Source organism: Apiospora kogelbergensis, assembly GCF_038363985.1.
Source record: "Apiospora kogelbergensis strain CBS 113332 chromosome Unknown utg000005l_segment0_segment0, whole genome shotgun sequence".
NCBI classification, from domain to species: domain Eukaryota; kingdom Fungi; phylum Ascomycota; class Sordariomycetes; order Amphisphaeriales; family Apiosporaceae; genus Apiospora; species Apiospora kogelbergensis.
Genome location: NW_027117422.1, coordinates 1,647,413 through 1,663,365, shown reverse-complemented (window position 1 = coordinate 1,663,365; position 15,953 = coordinate 1,647,413). Strand labels below are relative to the sequence as shown.

The following is a 15,953-nucleotide window of genomic DNA, read 5'->3' as shown; positions in this document are numbered from 1 at the left end:
CACGACTTACTCTGGTCCTTCCATCCGTCAATAGCCCCTCATGTCGGACAATATTGGCGAATTCACGCCTGGGTTCCTCCAGCAATACTTTCACCAAGTCCGTTCCAAATCGGGGTACTACCGTGACCTGTGGAAGAATGTACCAAGCGATGTAAGCGATTTGGAACAGCTGCCGGTCGCCGATAATGGAGACTACTGGCGGGCATCCAAGAGGGGGGACCTCATGACTGCAGACTTCAATAACGGCATTATACTTGCGTCGGGCGGTACTACATCGGAACCCAAAACCATCTACCGAACGCGAGAGGAGGTTCAACAGGCCGCCGACGACATGGGTCGCATCATTTCCGAAGTCACCGGCATGCTCCCGGGAGATCGCATCGCGAATCTGCTGTCGTCCGGGCCAATGTACGGTGCCTTCTTAGGCGTGGCTATCGCTTGTCTTTATCATATGAAGACGCCTCAGGTACACCTACCACTCACGGGCCAGGCATCGCTGCCACAAATGGCAAACTACATCCAGAAATACGACGCCACGGTCCTGCTTGGCAACGTATTCATCGTCTCCCGCCTCGCCGATCACCTTCAACAGGAAGGCGTTACCCTACCCGGGATCCGCCTTATCATGTTCCTCGGCGAGTCTCTCCACTCAGAGATGCGGTCGTCGTGGGAGAAGGCATTTCCCAACATGCGAGCGGTACCGGCCATGTACTCGGCCTCCGATACCGGCGTCCTGGGCATACCCATCGGCACCACGGACGGGAGCGACAGCCGGCCAATCTACCGGGTGAACAACACGACACTGGTGGTGGAGCTCCTGGATGAGGCTGGAAACGTAATCAAAGAGGAGGGCAAGAAGGGCCGCGTGATAGTGACCAACCCCAACGTGAAGCTGCAACCCGTCATACGCTACCCCGTCGGCGATGTCGCCAGGTGGACAGACTACAAACGGGGCCATTTCGAGTTTCTGGGACGGGAAGCAGCGGCATTCAAGCTCCACGGGAAATTGATTGAGATACCCGCCGTAGAGGAGACGGTGGCGGAGACGCTCGGGGACGGCTTCGTGGGCAACTTTCAAATCCTGAGAAGATCCCATGGCGGTAAGGAAGGCGTCACGCTACGATTTAACCAGGATCTAGACGATCCCATCGAGACGGCCAAGAAGCTGGAACTCCGCTTGGCTGCCAAGGTTGCTGCATGGCAGGAGCTGTTGGATAATGGACACATTCACCCGCTAGTGGTTGAGAAAGCGGCTATGGAGGGCTTTGTGTATAACCCCAACTCGGGTAAGTTGATACGATATGTAGATGAAGTAGAGTGATTTGACACATTGTTTAAAAGATTGATTATCCACTATCTTTAAGCCTCAATAGATTTGTCGATTGTTCATGGGATAATCACGTAGTTAGACATACCGTACAGGCTCGTAAAAGCTAAAGCTGCATGATCCTTGGTGATATCATGTTTATATTTTGTGTATATAGTCTACACCTATGTTCTAAGACATTCGCCGCTGTTTAATACCTACTATTTCGGACACTTGATGGAATGTTGACCTTGTGAACTTCGTTAAAGTAGCCATCGATCAAATATTGCTTGTCACTTACCTAATTTAGTGACTAGAAATATCGCTTCTATGTCTTCAATCACCAACCTACCATGTCAGCTTACGGGATTATGCCGGATAGCACATCAGCCATAGTAATACTTAGGTTACGCGTCTGCTATGTGCGCGGTCGTGACACGTTCAGATCGAAGGCATTGTCCTGCAAGTTCATAAAGTCTAGCAATTGCCAAAGCTTCGCCTTCCGTTGCGGTTCGCTCTCGGTCTCGGCTTCGTTACAGTCCATCACGATCTCCTTGAGGTCCTCATCGGACATGTCGAAGGCCGCGTAGCGCAAGAGAGCGACGCAGAAGCGACCCCAGGCAACGACGCGGCCGGCGTCAGTCGTGGCCGCGTGCTCCCGGAACTCGACAGTCGGATTGAGAGTGCCGTCGAGGAAGCCGTTAAAATTGTAGTTGGCCCGGAAGCCGCAGTGGAGCAACCAGGCGACCTCCTCGGGCTTCTTGCAGGCCTGGATCTCGGCGACGGCGTCGGGGATGGCCACGTACTCCAACATGCTGTCGCCCATATTGGTAGCGGTCTGGGCGTAGACGGGGTCCCACTCGTCGTCCGCGCCCATGCGGCTCCTGTTCAGATCGTTTACCGCGTCGGCGAACTTCCAGCCTTTGGCGACGTTGCTAAGTTTGCGGATCGAAGGGCAGCTGGCGTTGTTGTTCGTTCGATGGTCCGGGTGGATGGTAGCTAGGAAGGGGTCGAGGGCGAACAGAAGGCAGGCGATTTTGCGGAGCGGTGGCATGGTGATCACATGCTTTCCAAAGGCCACATGAACGTGCAGCCCGCAAGTGTCGTTTACGTGTAAAAAGAATAATCCTCTCAGCAAGTTAAACACTTTGACTACTTCCTGGTAGTCGCCCGGCGTGTCGGTTATGGCGGGCGTGATGATCTCGACCCCGTGGGATCCCTGTATCTCATTTTCAAGATAAGTGTCGCGGGTATGACGGGGATCAAAGGGGTCAAAGGTTCCGCGTGAGCTGACGGTGATGTCTTCCGTTACAGACCAGCGGTGATACTTCTCGTCGGTGGCATTCATGGCATAAGGGGATACCTGTTCGCTAAGGGCCGGGTCCGATGGCACCTTGGGCATCAAATTGGCGTCCGTGTCGTTTACATGCAAGCCTTTCTGACGGAGATGCTCCAATAGCTCCCGGACTATATAAGCGTGCTTTTCAAGCGACTGGCCAGTTGCAACGACCAAGCAGCCGGGGAACAGTTGTTCCAGCTGCATGGCTGATTCCTGACCTGTGATCTTTGATATAAAATCAGGGCTTTGGGCCTGAGCCTGAACTTCGTTCAGTGTCCATTGACACAAAACGGTAGGGAAGAATTCGAACTCGAATCCCAATGTCCCACGATCTGTAGAGTCATCCATGGTGTGCTCCATCGTATTAAATGGATAGGACGATGACAACAATCCTATGTATTTAATTAGGGGTACTTGATAGTGTCAAAGATGTATTGAATATCTCGTCTACCAGATAGCCAAATTGCAGCTAGACTAAGGGCCCATTCGATGCTATATACTTGTCATGATAGCCGTACATGGTTACTTTGTTACAGCACTCTCCATGCCAGCAACAAAAAAGGCGCGCTCGGCATACAAGACTATAAAGACGCTGTTGCAGCCAGGCATTCTTCCACAAGGTTATTGTTCAGTCACTTGAGATATCCCGAGTATCTTACAACGATTAGTGAAAGGGAAATGTAGATAATTCATCATTATGGTTTCAATTTATCCTTTGTTCATTTTTCCAACTCAATGCAGACAAGGGAAATGAAGGCTTGCTGGACAAGGGAACTCTTATTACGTTGGAATAAACAATAGGCGCTAACGAATAACCAATGCACGGCCAGTCTTCGCTTCTTGGGACCTGCTGATTAAGCCAACTCCCCCAACCCGATTTCAACGTCCATGGTGATCATCTAGGGCAGTAAACACCCCAGCAGAGATAGTACGATGCCGCCGCCTGCTCTTGTACACTGCGTGTCATGCATCATGCTACTGAAAAACCGTGCCGATGCCAGTCAGGGGACAGGATTGCTTCTCAACGGATTTCAGCACCCTGCGGGCCCAGATGGGTGATAAACGACCTTCTGGGACCGGATGACCCGACTGACCCATTACGCCGCCCGAGATTTCATGGCGTCAATTAAGATTACTCCTGTACTTGGATCCTAGGCTTTGTTATCGAGGTCGATAAGCATGGCTTCGGGTTCCCTCTTGGTTCGCCCAGTTCCGTTGTAATTAATTATAAAATAGCAATCGCCATACTGAGCAGCCTGGTAACGAGTTCTGGTTACCGGCTTTGAGCTACCCCTCGCTTCCATTTTTCATGCTGTCTGGACGTGCCTTCCTTATTTATTATTTGTTTTTTATTAATCTTGGGTGGTTTATAAAAGCTGAACAGGTTATCTTAGGTCCGCTTGCTTCCTCGTCGTTCGCTACTTAAGGTTTATAGAAGATTTATCCTTACTCCGGTAGACTGAATCAACTTTGATAACAGTTCAACTGTCTCCACTAACGTCTCGGGGAATGAGAATGTCTGATCACCCTTTCTCCGATTGCTGCCAGTTATTTCCCAGGCTTGTATGTAAGATGCCACTTTCGCCCCGAGTAGTATTGCTGCAGTTGCTTAACACACAATAGCCCAGTGCATTCATCAGAATTCATCCATTCTTTTCTTTCGGTTCGATCTCAAGCTGCCAACCCAACAGAAACCAAAACCTCATACAGCATACGACTCCCAGAACCTGATATCCGCCAGCATGTCGTCTCCCAGCAGCCAGACAAAACCTTCCTTCCTCGCAATTCCCCGGGAATTGCGTGATCTAGTCTACGAGCAATTTGTCACTTACGACCAGTACGCCCTCACGGATTATCCTGAGCCCCTTGACACCACCATCCTCAACATCAACCAGCAGATTCGGGAAGAAGCCGGGTCCCGCCTGCTAAGATCCAACCAGTGGATTCTCTGCATTACTAGCCATGATAATTTACCCGAGCCTGAGGGCTGCCTGAAACCATTTGAAGTCCCCAGGAGCTGCTGGAGGAGCTGTTACGATGAAGCTGCGATCCGTTTTCATATACATGAACTTGGTAGCAGTTCCGACGGAGACCACCGGCCTAGTAATGTTTACATGTTTCCATACCACCCTTCTTCGTATGGGAAGTTCATTCAAGATGTTAGCAATTTGACCGACCATCGCTGGTCAGTCAAAGTGAACATCAAACCTGCGCAAGTGGAAAAGCCCTCACGGTTCAAGAAGCTGATCGGGCCTTTTTCCACGGTACGGGATATGAAACACGGTTCTATAAGCGGACTGAGCTACGCTACAACAGCGGTATTGAAAAGTCAGATGATGCAATCACCAAATTCCATCAACTCTTTGATGGCAGCCAAGAAATGGTACATCAAACAGGGACGACAAGCTGAGCTGAAGGGTCGTTACTCGGACGCAGCTTACTACTATCGAGCTGAGCCCTGGTCCCCGTGGGGAAAGTTGGATCGATTCGAACTAGCATCGCCGGAGAGGAACAGCCTGGAGCATCTGGACACCGATGCACGCATCGCTTCGGCTCGGAGCATCTGGAAGTATCTCACTTGGCTGAGAAAGACTTGCCCAACAGGCGCGTTGCCCATGCACACCAGGATACTCTTTCGTCGGGCCTTTAACGGCTGCAAAACGGCATTGGCATTTTCTGGCCTCACGGACCGCCAGCGCTGTGAGGCGCATCTTTACCAGGCCTTGATATTCTTTGATTACGGCGAGCAAGCGTGCGACTTCTTCAAGTATCCTCTCGACTTAGAGGTACCTGACGGCGAGCTCGATTTCCTTGCAGCACGTTGCCTTTTCTATGCGCAGCAGCTCGGCTGCTGGGGGGGATATAGCAGCCGATCTCGATGAGGACGAACTTGGTGTGTGCAAAGCCATCCAGGAAACGCCTGGGCCTCAGGCACACCCGTTGCATGAGGAAGATGTGCCACTCCTGGGCGTTTGGCGAGGCGACCCCAAACTCTGGGATAGCTGGACTGATCGTCAACAAGTGCTGATGAAGCGGTTCCAACAGAGGCATGACCCGCGCATGGCTGGCAATGGTAGTGCTCCGCCGGACTTGAGAGCTGCTTATGGGGACTTGGGGATTGCATGGTCCGGTGACAACGACGAATCGTTTGTGCTCTTTACGAGAGTTGAACCGGACGAGGATTGATCGGCTAGATAAGGATGGAAGTTTGATCATTATAACCGCATGGCCATGATTAAAACAATCATTGTATTCAGTCTGTCCATTATCTGAGATCCCAAAGCAACGTTTCACCTTGGACTTCTATGAACATGTGTTGTGATGTTATGTATACATTTTATACTTTTATTATGTGGACTGTCACTATGCCCCGTGAGTTTCCCACTTCTAGTTATCAACTCATTCACGCCAAGAAGTTTGGCTATGTCGCTATATATGATCAGGGTTGTCAGATACCATGTGGAAAAAGTGCACAGAGCCAAAGGGTCGTGAACGCAGCCCGAAATCCCACGTGATCCCGTCAGAAGCATATTGAGCTGCGATCTCTTCTTGGGTTTCAGCCTCAGCGGCTCCCGAGTCCACGCTGTGACGTTGTCCAAGCAACTTCTTCATCCAGTGGCAGCTGCCCTCCCTAGCCCACCACTTCCAGACTTGGGGATCGACTCTCCAGGTGCCCATTAGGGGGATGTCGTGCTCCAGGATCCTGAAGCCTTCGGGCGGGGGTGGGCGGATCTTGTGACACATTGCTCTGTCCTCTCCGTCCAAACCCTCCAGTACATCGTGCGAGGGGTCGATTTCCTTCGCGTAGAATAAGTGCTTTGCTGCATGCTCGTAGGCTATGTCGCTTCCAGTATCAGAGTCCTCTGGGCTGTAGATGTACTGTTGCTGAGATCGGACCCAAGCCGCGTCGGGTCGGCCGATTGCAGCAAAGGATTTCATCCACTCGGCTTTGTGATGGAAGGCAAAGGCGAGATTGAGGTGAGCTTCACGGGCCTGGCTCCTTGTCATGCCAGCAAATTGATAAGCCTGACGAGCCCAGTTGATCCCTGAATGGATGGCTTTCGCGGCAAGCGAGCGGTGGGTGGGTGAGGTTTTGTTGAGCTGAAGCAGATACTTGTGGGCGCAACGGGAGAGGCTGTTGTATGTATCGAGTCTGATGTGGAATATGCTGTTGAACTCGGGTGAGCCCTCGAGAAGTGAAACCCTCAGTCGAAGGAGCATGTGCCATGTCCAAGAGTAGTCTTTGCTGTACACATCATCTATGCCAACCTTATAGTGGCATATCGCGTCTGAGTACTGTCCTTTAAGCTCGGCATCGCGCCCTTGTTGCCAGAAGTACTTCTGCATCTTGATCAGCTCTTCAGCTGAGTTGAATGCGTGTCGCATCTGCTGCGTTATATTCTGTATGGCAGGGCTGTCCACAGGCCCGTTAAATTTGACGTCTTCGAGCCCTCGAATTGTACATAGAGGCTCGATCAGCTCTGTAAACATGGCACTACCCGGACGAACAACAGCACTTGTCTCGATAGTGAGTCGTTTAAAGCTGTACCATGAGTATCCAGAGAGCCTTCGGTATTCAGAAGTATAATTACCAAGTTGTTGGACAAAGATACAGTAGCGGGAGGGCATGTAGGCAAACATGATGGTTCGGCAAGGCGTTTCGGTGTCGGGAATGGGCTCCCCAGCCTTGCAGCAAGTATCTTTTAGCCATATACTGAGCGCTGCTTCACTAATCAACCGCTGTTGGTACTCCTTTGGGGCCTTATAGTACGGAAAGTGTGGTTGACGGAGCGATGCATCATACAAAACAGGATGGCGAGGGCGAGAGTTGGAGGCAGCAAAGCGGCCCTTGGCGGTGGGGACGGTGACATGAATCCATACGTTCGAGCTGATCAGATAATCCCAAGCCTCGGCTCGGATCTGTTGATTGATCTGGAGTATGTTGAAGTTGCACCATGAGGACAAATCCGAATCATTGTCGAGATCGTTGATGGACAGCTCATGGGGGTGGTGTGCAGTAAGAGCATAGTTGTATATCTCGTCGCGTAGCTCTCTAGGAATACTCGACAGTAACGGACTGCTGAGGCAGGTCTCGGCATCCAATGATGCACCTTGAGACTCATGATCTTGCATGACGGATACGGTTTGGTTGCCGATGAGGGAAAAGAAAGTGTAACTAAGGACCAGAGTTGTGTTTTCTTTTATAGCCAGAATTGATGATATACTAATCCATTCAATATCTCACGTTGAATTCTCGTCTTGAATTCACCCTATCTTACGACACCGTCTGAACGTATCAGACATTGAATTCAGTAAGCATTACCTCGGTTGAGCAGTTACAGCACAAATAAAATCAATAGCGTGAAAGCAGCTACTAAACTATCAATTACCCAAGAGCGAAAATTTCCTAACTAGTTTATTCACCCTGTAAGGAACCTATAAAAATATGAATCTTGGCAGAGCTAATACCACAAGAGATATAGGGGACCGGTTGATTATATATGACAGGCTGTGTTCATGGTCTCATTAGTTTGAAGAATAGATGTCAGGTACATTTATGGCAAAGAATCAATAACTTTCTGAAGTCCCAGCTTCGAAGCCCGACGATGGCCGTCGGCCAGAAGGACATGGGATTCGTCAAGTGGTTATGTCTTACATTGTAGCAACGAGCATTTCACCCTTTTGGTGACGAATTCTCGTTGCTTTAAGCAAATATACCTATTTTGATGTGTACTGGCTAGTGGCTGGGCTTTATATACAGCCGTGTTTGTAACGAAAACATATACCATGACATGTGATCGCAACACCCGGGTCGTCAACGCTGGGGTCCCATTGGTTTTATTGGCTATACAATGCACGCAGATTTCAAGCAGTTGCCATGTGGACATTGTACAAATAACATTCTAGATACTAATATATTACCTGCAAGGACGAGAAAAGAGAACCAATAGACACGCCCGCCAAGCCCCAATTGTTTCCTATGCTCCCTATACACCTGTTTACACACTTGTCACTCTACCCACTATTGCAATATACTATCTAGTCTCCCTATGCATTTTCACTGTCAGTCCATCTTGCCTATGTACTTTCCGCATATGCCTCTTTAGATTGTCCATTCGACAGACTTTGCCGCATCCCTGAATGGGGCACGAGCGGTTTTCCGACGGCACACGATGGGCAGTGGCATACTTGGCATGCTTTGTCCACATGTGACGGTAGAGATCGCGCTGGGCACCGTGCTTAGTCTCGCACTCGAATACGGGGCACGCGAATGGCTTGGTGTGCCGCTGAACATGGATGTTGAGCTGGAAGCGCTTGGGGAAGCTGCGGGGGCAATGTGGACAAATGTAGGCACAAAATACGGGTTCTGGTATCGTCTTCATAGAGCTCGGCGGTGGCGGCGACGATTCGTTGCTGGTGTTACTCACCGCCAGGGAAGACATAGTCTCCTCTTTGTTGATCGTTGATGGATCGTGATCACTTGGGTAGCTGCTGGGACCAGGAAATGACATGGTGCTGTTAACGTAGTTTGGCGTCCACGATGTCGGGCCACTGTCGACCAAGCCATTCGGTATTGGCTGGAGGATGGTAGACACGTAATTGTCTGAGCTCAAGTCTATATATGGCGTATACGACACCAGGCTTGAGCCTGGGGAGCTGATTTCACTGAGCCCGTCTTGGTGTTGCTCAGGGGTTAGATAGCTAGATGCATAGGGTTCTAATGGCATGGTTTGATCATGACCTCCCAATTCATATGAAGGGAACATCCATTGCATCTAATCACTTCGTTAGCAAGAGGATTCTGTTTGATGGAAGTAGAGTACCTACAGACAGATCCTCGAAGGATGGATCCTCCTGTGGATTGGTAGAGATAGGGGTGTATGAATTGAACGGAATGTCACAAAACTCGTTATTGAACCTGAGATATTCGTGGTCCCAAGGCCCATTGGTATTGCGCCTACTAGCATTTTCCATGTTGATGAGTTGACGGCCGGTGTCGTGAAGGCGACAGAAAGGTTGAGGTAAGTATCGACGAATTGCTGTTTTGGTGCTGGTGACTTCTTCAGGGGTGGTAAGTAGTGCTTGGATGGTGCTTATCACAGGGCTCGGATAAAGCGTGAACACTTTAACGTCAATATTCAGGACGGGTTTGTCTGGAGGCCATCGATGCGGTCATGTTTTCTGTCCTCGTGCTGTCAGTACTGGCGTCGACCAACTCGGGGGAGGCTTGGTATTGACTGACTAATACTGTAGGCAATGCCCAAGTACCACGGGCTTCCGGCATTAGTCATCTTTCCGATGCTTCACCCGCCTGTCACGTAATGTTAGCTTGGTGTTAGTTCGAGGGAGGCAGACAGACATGGACTGACAAGAGAAGGTATACTTTGTTCATCCGTTCGAGCCCGATCTTTCCATCTTCTTCCTATCCTTTGCGACTGGGAGATAATTCGCTTCAAACGCATATCAAAAGGGTGTCACCAAGGATCACCCCTGCCCATCCCATAGCTAAATAAACCCAACATTTTACAAGTCAGGTCGAAAGGAAAGCGACCAATAAATCCAATATCTGTGTTGTGTAGTACGAGATGTGAAATGGGAACAGAAATGCATCGTAGTGAAGTTGAGTTGCCGGCCCCGGGGAATTGCAAGGAAAGCCACAATCCCAGGGCCAGCAACTGGCTGAATCCGAAGGTAATCCAAAAGTAAAGGATGGTAGAATCTGAGATGGGGTAGAAAGTAGCTAGGAAAGAGAGATCTGATTGTGGAGGCCAGATCTGGTCTTCAATTGTTCGCTCTTTTGAATTATAGAGAAGAAAGGGGAAGAAAGCCAGAGCAATGATGCAGACGAGACAGCGAGTCTATATATCAGGCCAACAGCCTCAGATCACAGCATAGCAATAAGAAGAGGCATTGCACTGCAGCTGACTGCGTCTCTTGGCCGCCATTCGGACATCCTGACTGGTCCCCCAGCGGGTGAGGCCAGTGGCCACCCTCCTAAACATAACTTTTTGCCCAATCAAAAACCCCGGAAGTGAGGACAGCAGTCGTTAAAAATGCAGATTGTGCCACACGAATAGCATGTTCTCTGGCAGTGCTTCCAGCACAGCCCGAGATACAACACGGGAGGAACGTTTTCGTAGGAGTAGACGACGTGACCGCTAGAGCTCCTACACAGCCAATCAATATAATATAAGTAGTAATAATATACCAATTGGGTTGATTCCCTGGTGATTCCTTTTCCTAGGAAGGCTGGAAGGCGGAACACATCCCTGCATAGTCCCTTCTGCTGCTGCCTTCATTATCACCTGGTATGGGGTTGTGCGGCGACGGGCTGGATGGGCGGCGAAGATTACTCTTAGACCATGACCCAGCCTGTTTACTGTTCATGTCGTGCACGTCTCACCTTCAGTAATCTGCACGAGAAAGCTCGAACTACCTGTAAGCTACGCCGGATGCTCACTCGGGCCTCATTGGCCGGGACCTCCCAAGTAAGATGTAATCTGATCCCTACTAATCATTCACACAGAAGACTTGCAAACCGCAAGAGGGTCTGAACAGGTATATCGTACAGATCTAGATATTTTTTCTCATTCAATGTACACTTGTATGATACAGGCAGGCCCTCTGCCGAATCTCTTCGCATGCTTCTTCCGCTTTTTTCTTTTCGAAGACATGCCTTGACCGCGTACACATTACATACTCTGTGTTTCGTGATGAATGGTACTCGTCGTCACCTCAGCCCAACCACACATCAAGCACAACTCCTCCTTACCCCCCTCCCATTCTAGGCAGTCTGCGGTGACGGCCCCCCGAAGTCGGGCCAGCAGCCTCGGCAGCCTTCTTCTGGCTCTGGCGGGCGAGGTAGTCGCGGTACTTCTTCTGGCGGGCGGCGCGCTGGGCGTCGAGGGCCTCCTTGCGGCGGGCGATCTTGTCTTCGCGCATCTTGCGCATCTCGCCGAGCAGCTCCTCGGCGCGGCGGCGGCGGTGCTTCATGGCGGTGCGGCGCGAACCCATCTTGCGCTTCTCGGTGCGGACCAGCGTGCCCAGCCGCCAGTTCTCCTCGCGGTAGCTGTACGAGTTGTCCTGCAGCTTGTAGACGCGCTCGTCGCGCGGGCTGGGCCGGCGGCCCAGACCCCGCCGTACCACCGTCGTGGGGATGCCCGACGCCGAGATCTCGGGCTCGGGCGCTGGCGGCGTGATGATAGCCGCCGTCATGCCCAGCTTCCGCCGCCGCATGGCGTGCAGCGGGTACGGCAGCGTGTCCTCCTTGTTAAACACGACACCGATGTAGGAGCGGTCGGGGTGCTTGGCTGGGTCTTTGTAGTACTTGACGTAGCCGGCCACCAGGGCGTGGAGGGTGTGGTCACGGCCCATGCCGACATTCTCGCCGGGCCACCATTTCGTACCGCGTTGCTTGTAAAGGATGTTGCCGGGGATAACGTAAGAATCTAGATTGGGGCCGCGTCAGCAAGCAAACTCCCCAGCAAGCCACTTGAGTAGTTGATGGGCCGGGAATTTGGAGGAAGACGTGTGGAGGTGAACAGTCTAGCTCCAAAGTCCACCCAAAGGTCACAAGGGGCGTGTAGAGAGGCTGATGGCCAACGTACCGCCCGACTTCTTAGCGCCCAGCTTCTTCGGAACGGTATTCGTGTTCCTTATCTTGTACTGTCCCTGACTCTTGACGGCGGCATATCGGCGACCCTCGACCTTGGCGCAAGGTCCTCCTATCCGCAGCTGTGCAAAGACGTCTTGCAATTGCCTCAAGGGGCCTGTCGCCGCGGCGGATCTGGCAGCGGTCGATGACGCGCAAGCTGCCACCAGAGCTGGGCGCCGCAATTGTGTGAGTCGCATGGTTTCGTTGACGTCAGCTACGTCTTGGTCGTCGTCGTCGTCGGGTTATTTCCTCTCACCAAACGAGAGGGCGGGCGTGTCTCCATTCAATTGAAGCTCGGAGCAAACCTGGGAAAATTTCCGCTTACATAAGGCCACTAACGCCCACGCCCACCCATCACCCGACCCTTGCGGACTCCCCCTTAGCCATTACAGCAGCTCCGATAGCGATAAGTGATCCCTGTACTGGACAGCAAAGCTCCAAGTGGCATGAATTCCACCTTCGCCAGTGTCGATAGAATCGCAGTACACGACCAGTCTCGCATCCTATTCGACGTCCTCTACTTTCCAACTTCTGCAACGAGCTGCTACCACTACACCAAACCGATTCCGGGGAACAAAGGATTCCAGTCAGCCAACAGAACCGCCCACGATGAGGTCTCTTATCTCCGTCCTCCTACTAGCGCTCTTCTCTGCGACCGCATCCGCGCAATTCGGGTTCTTCGACCAGATGTTCGGCGGCGGCGGCGGCGGAGGCCAGCAACAACAAGCCCGGCAGCAGCAGCAGCGACAACAGCAGAACGTGCCGAGCGACTCGAGCATGTACCAGCAGAACTACGACAACTACCCGTGCGACAACTACCTGTGCCCCGACACGCTAGGTAAGAAACAAAGAAGACCGCCTCAACCAAAGCCAACCCCTGTTCTCGGATAGGTACCTACAGAGCCAGTGATAGCCAACGCCCACAAACGGGCGATGTTACTGCAAACGCATTCCACAAGAGGCATAGAGCTAACATGAATTTCCTCTCCTACTTAGCATGCGTCCACTTCCCGCACCACTGCCCCTGCCCCTTCCCCGCCAACGAGGACAAGTTCGAGACGGGCGACGGCCACCGCCTCTGCGTGTCCAAGGGCGGCTTCAAAGCGGGCGAGGCGGCGCGCAAGGTCGAGCTGGCGCGCAAGGGGCTGTTGTAGGCAAGAACAACAAGGAACCTAGACAATGATAATGACCACCCACAGCCAACTTTCGGGACGAAGCTTGTTGGCGAAACAGCTCGAAGAATGAGCGTGTGTTGATGGACATGCTCAGGCACCGATTCAAGTTCAAACGTGTCTATCTACGATATGGAAGGGCTCCGGCATAGATAGACAATACACACGGCTAGAAATATAGGTTGCGATGGTCTTCGTGGTCCTTGGCTGTATATCTTCACCACGAATAGGCTACTAATAGGCCCACCTTTTGACTTCAAGACGCCATGACGAAGATGTGGTTAACAAGCTTGTTGGGACTATATACAACCAGCGCTAGCCACTGCGACACCACCGTTTGAAATAACGAAGGCCGAAGAAGGTTTTCCTTTCGCTTATCATGATACCCCTTGCGACAATACACATGTACCTTGCTCAAATGTGATATCAAGCTATCTGCCACCCCTCATCATATTCGCTCGGTATATGCTGCCAAGCGGCAAACACAACCATCTCCTCATCCCTGTTTGCCGAATCGAATCAAACACGCGTGGAAGAAGTATGTCGAAGAATAAGAATCTGATTTCCCCCAAGAAAAACGACGCCAAGTTCAATGTTCCTTACTCCGGCCTCATCATCGCTGCGAAACAAGAAGTCGTCGTCGCTGCATCGCGCGGACAATGCGTCATTTGCTGATGAGATGTGTGTGTACCTATAGAAACTCCATAACCCCCAATGCAGCCCAAATACTCCCTCTTCTGTCTGTTGTTGCATCGTCATAAGTCATCCTCCTACACCTCGTTCCTTCCATGCGCCGACTGCCGAGTTGGGGCTAGGCCGCCAGAACAGTAGCATGATGTAATCCATGAACGGAATACACACAAGCAAGCAAATTATGATGAGCCGTTCACACCAGGCGGCATTTTCGGCATGGGCGGGACTGCACGCTCGTCGCTGCTGCTAGCACCGTCCTCGGCGTCCTCGTCGACGATCTCTGGGTGTCCGAGCAGGCCGACGGCCTCGCGCATCTCGTAATGCTTCTTGCGGAGCTGTTCGAAGCGCTTGTGCTTCTCGCGTTCCTCGGGCGTCATGCCGACCATATCGTTCTCGGCATCGTGGATAGGCGTCGCGTCCTCATCGTTAACGTGGACCTTGCTCGCCGACTTGCGGCTGCCGGCGGGGCCAAACTCATCGTCGGGCACCTCCTCCTCGGGCTCGCCCAGGCTCAGACCGGGGATGTCTTCACCGGGGCGGTGGCCGCCGCCCATGTCCATCATGTCTTCGTCATCAGGGTCCTCGGTCGGGTCATACTGCTTGGCGTAGGGGGTCTTGGGCTCCGTGATCTTCATCGTCGACGTGCGCTCCTGCTCCGTCAGGTACAGGTTGGCCTCGTCCCACTTCAGGCGCTGCTGGTTCTCCTCCGAGGCCGCGTCGTCGCCCGCGGTGGCGGAGGGGGTGCGCGAGGACTGGCGGCGTGAACCCGAGGGGCGCGAGGCGGCGCTGGAGGAGCGGCGGTGGCCGGCGTTGGCTTGGGTGTTGACGATAGTGAGCTCCTTCTCGGAGATGTCCTTCTCCTTGATTGGCGACGTCGGCGGGGACTTCTGGTAAGAGTTCTTGAGGATACCTGCGGGAGCGTCATAAGGTTAGCTTTGCATACTAGTGTGGGGATTGGTAATCATGGATGCTAGAGAATGAAGATGGAACCTACCCCGCGGTCTTTGGGCAGCGGCCGTCGGCGGAGGGGAGTGGACGGCTTGAGGGCTTGATTCTACGGTCGCCATGATTGCGATATTGCGATGACTCACAGCCTGTCGTCTGAGCTATGCGTTTGGTGGTGGTGGTTGCTGTTGAGTTTATCTCGCAGTTGCTGTGCGCCGCCTTGATGGAGTTGTCGTGGCGGGGTAAATGGGTGATTGTACGTGAAGGTTTGAGAGCGCTTGTTTGACGATTTGGCGTGTGTGGGATAGGGAAGATGTGTTGGAGCAGAGAAAGAAGCTTTTGGTGGCTGATGGTATGGTGAGGTTCTGGAAAAATAGAATCGGGGGTTAAGTTGCCGGTAGAGGGCAGAGATTCCAAAAGCGTGGGTATTGTCACGCCTGAATGACGAAGAAGGGACCCCAGGAGACGGCGCAGGGCAGGTTGGAAGCCAAACGAAACGAGACCCAAAGTGGTGGTTGGAGCCCACAATAATACAGGCAACTCGGAGGGTTCGCAGCACTAGCAGGCAAGCAGGCTGGTGGGTGGTGGGGGGGCAGAGAATTGAAGAAACCTCTTTGCGGGGAAGTCGGTGGTTGGAGGACAAGGAGAACAACAACCCTGTGGTTCTGTGATGTCAAAGAGACAGAGATCAACAATAGCCTTTAAGCTCTTGCCCAAGATAAGATCGATTTGATTTGATCTGGTCGATACCACGTGAGCTGGCTCCTTATGGGCTCGAGCTGCTTTCGATGTGTCTCAATAAGACCGCTCTATATAGACTGGCCAACCAATACAGAGAGAGTA

The 15,953-nt window shown here is 52.1% G+C and overlaps 8 protein-coding genes across 8 annotated transcripts; 3 read left to right on the top strand and 5 right to left on the bottom strand.

Annotated features, from left to right (window-relative positions):
• Nucleotides 1–40: 40 nt before the first annotated feature.
• PG998_007123 (acetyl-CoA synthetase-like protein) lies at nt 41–1,321 on the top strand (the record flags this gene model as incomplete). Its single annotated transcript, XM_066873939.1, has 1 exon — nt 41–1,321. The coding sequence occupies one exon, from the start codon at nt 41–43 to the stop codon at nt 1,319–1,321; it is 1,281 nt and encodes a 426-aa protein (XP_066729884.1).
• A 403-nt stretch (nt 1,322–1,724) lies between these two features.
• On the bottom strand, nt 1,725–2,993 carry PG998_007122 (uncharacterized protein; the record flags this gene model as incomplete). The annotated part of the gene is made up of 1 exon (XM_066873938.1): nt 1,725–2,993. One exon carries the CDS (start codon nt 2,991–2,993, stop codon nt 1,725–1,727), a length of 1,269 nt encoding a protein of 422 aa, XP_066729883.1.
• Nucleotides 2,994–4,160: 1,167 nt separating this feature from the next.
• On the top strand, nt 4,161–5,831 carry PG998_007121 (uncharacterized protein; the record flags this gene model as incomplete). The annotated part of the gene is made up of 3 exons (XM_066873937.1): nt 4,161–4,212; nt 4,455–5,465; nt 5,512–5,831. The coding sequence occupies 3 exons, from the start codon at nt 4,161–4,163 to the stop codon at nt 5,829–5,831; spliced, it is 1,383 nt and encodes a 460-aa protein (XP_066729882.1).
• A 243-nt stretch (nt 5,832–6,074) lies between these two features.
• PG998_007120 (uncharacterized protein) lies at nt 6,075–7,778 on the bottom strand (the record flags this gene model as incomplete). Its single annotated transcript, XM_066873936.1, has 1 exon — nt 6,075–7,778. One exon carries the CDS (start codon nt 7,776–7,778, stop codon nt 6,075–6,077), a length of 1,704 nt encoding a protein of 567 aa, XP_066729881.1.
• Nucleotides 7,779–8,748: 970 nt separating this feature from the next.
• On the bottom strand, nt 8,749–9,620 carry PG998_007119 (uncharacterized protein; the record flags this gene model as incomplete). Its single annotated transcript, XM_066873935.1, has 3 exons — nt 8,749–8,782; nt 8,835–9,421; nt 9,474–9,620. The coding sequence occupies 3 exons, from the start codon at nt 9,618–9,620 to the stop codon at nt 8,749–8,751; spliced, it is 768 nt and encodes a 255-aa protein (XP_066729880.1).
• A 1,794-nt stretch (nt 9,621–11,414) lies between these two features.
• PG998_007118 (mitochondrial 54S ribosomal protein bL27m) lies at nt 11,415–12,497 on the bottom strand (the record flags this gene model as incomplete). Its single annotated transcript, XM_066873934.1, has 2 exons — nt 11,415–12,094; nt 12,254–12,497. 2 exons carry the CDS (start codon nt 12,495–12,497, stop codon nt 11,415–11,417), a joined length of 924 nt encoding a protein of 307 aa, XP_066729879.1.
• A 412-nt stretch (nt 12,498–12,909) lies between these two features.
• On the top strand, nt 12,910–13,454 carry PG998_007117 (Long chronological lifespan protein; the record flags this gene model as incomplete). The annotated part of the gene is made up of 2 exons (XM_066873933.1): nt 12,910–13,138; nt 13,297–13,454. The coding sequence occupies 2 exons, from the start codon at nt 12,910–12,912 to the stop codon at nt 13,452–13,454; spliced, it is 387 nt and encodes a 128-aa protein (XP_066729878.1).
• An 890-nt stretch (nt 13,455–14,344) lies between these two features.
• PG998_007116 (uncharacterized protein) lies at nt 14,345–15,232 on the bottom strand (the record flags this gene model as incomplete). The annotated part of the gene is made up of 2 exons (XM_066873932.1): nt 14,345–15,075; nt 15,160–15,232. The coding sequence occupies 2 exons, from the start codon at nt 15,230–15,232 to the stop codon at nt 14,345–14,347; spliced, it is 804 nt and encodes a 267-aa protein (XP_066729877.1).
• Nucleotides 15,233–15,953: the final 721 nt, after the last annotated feature.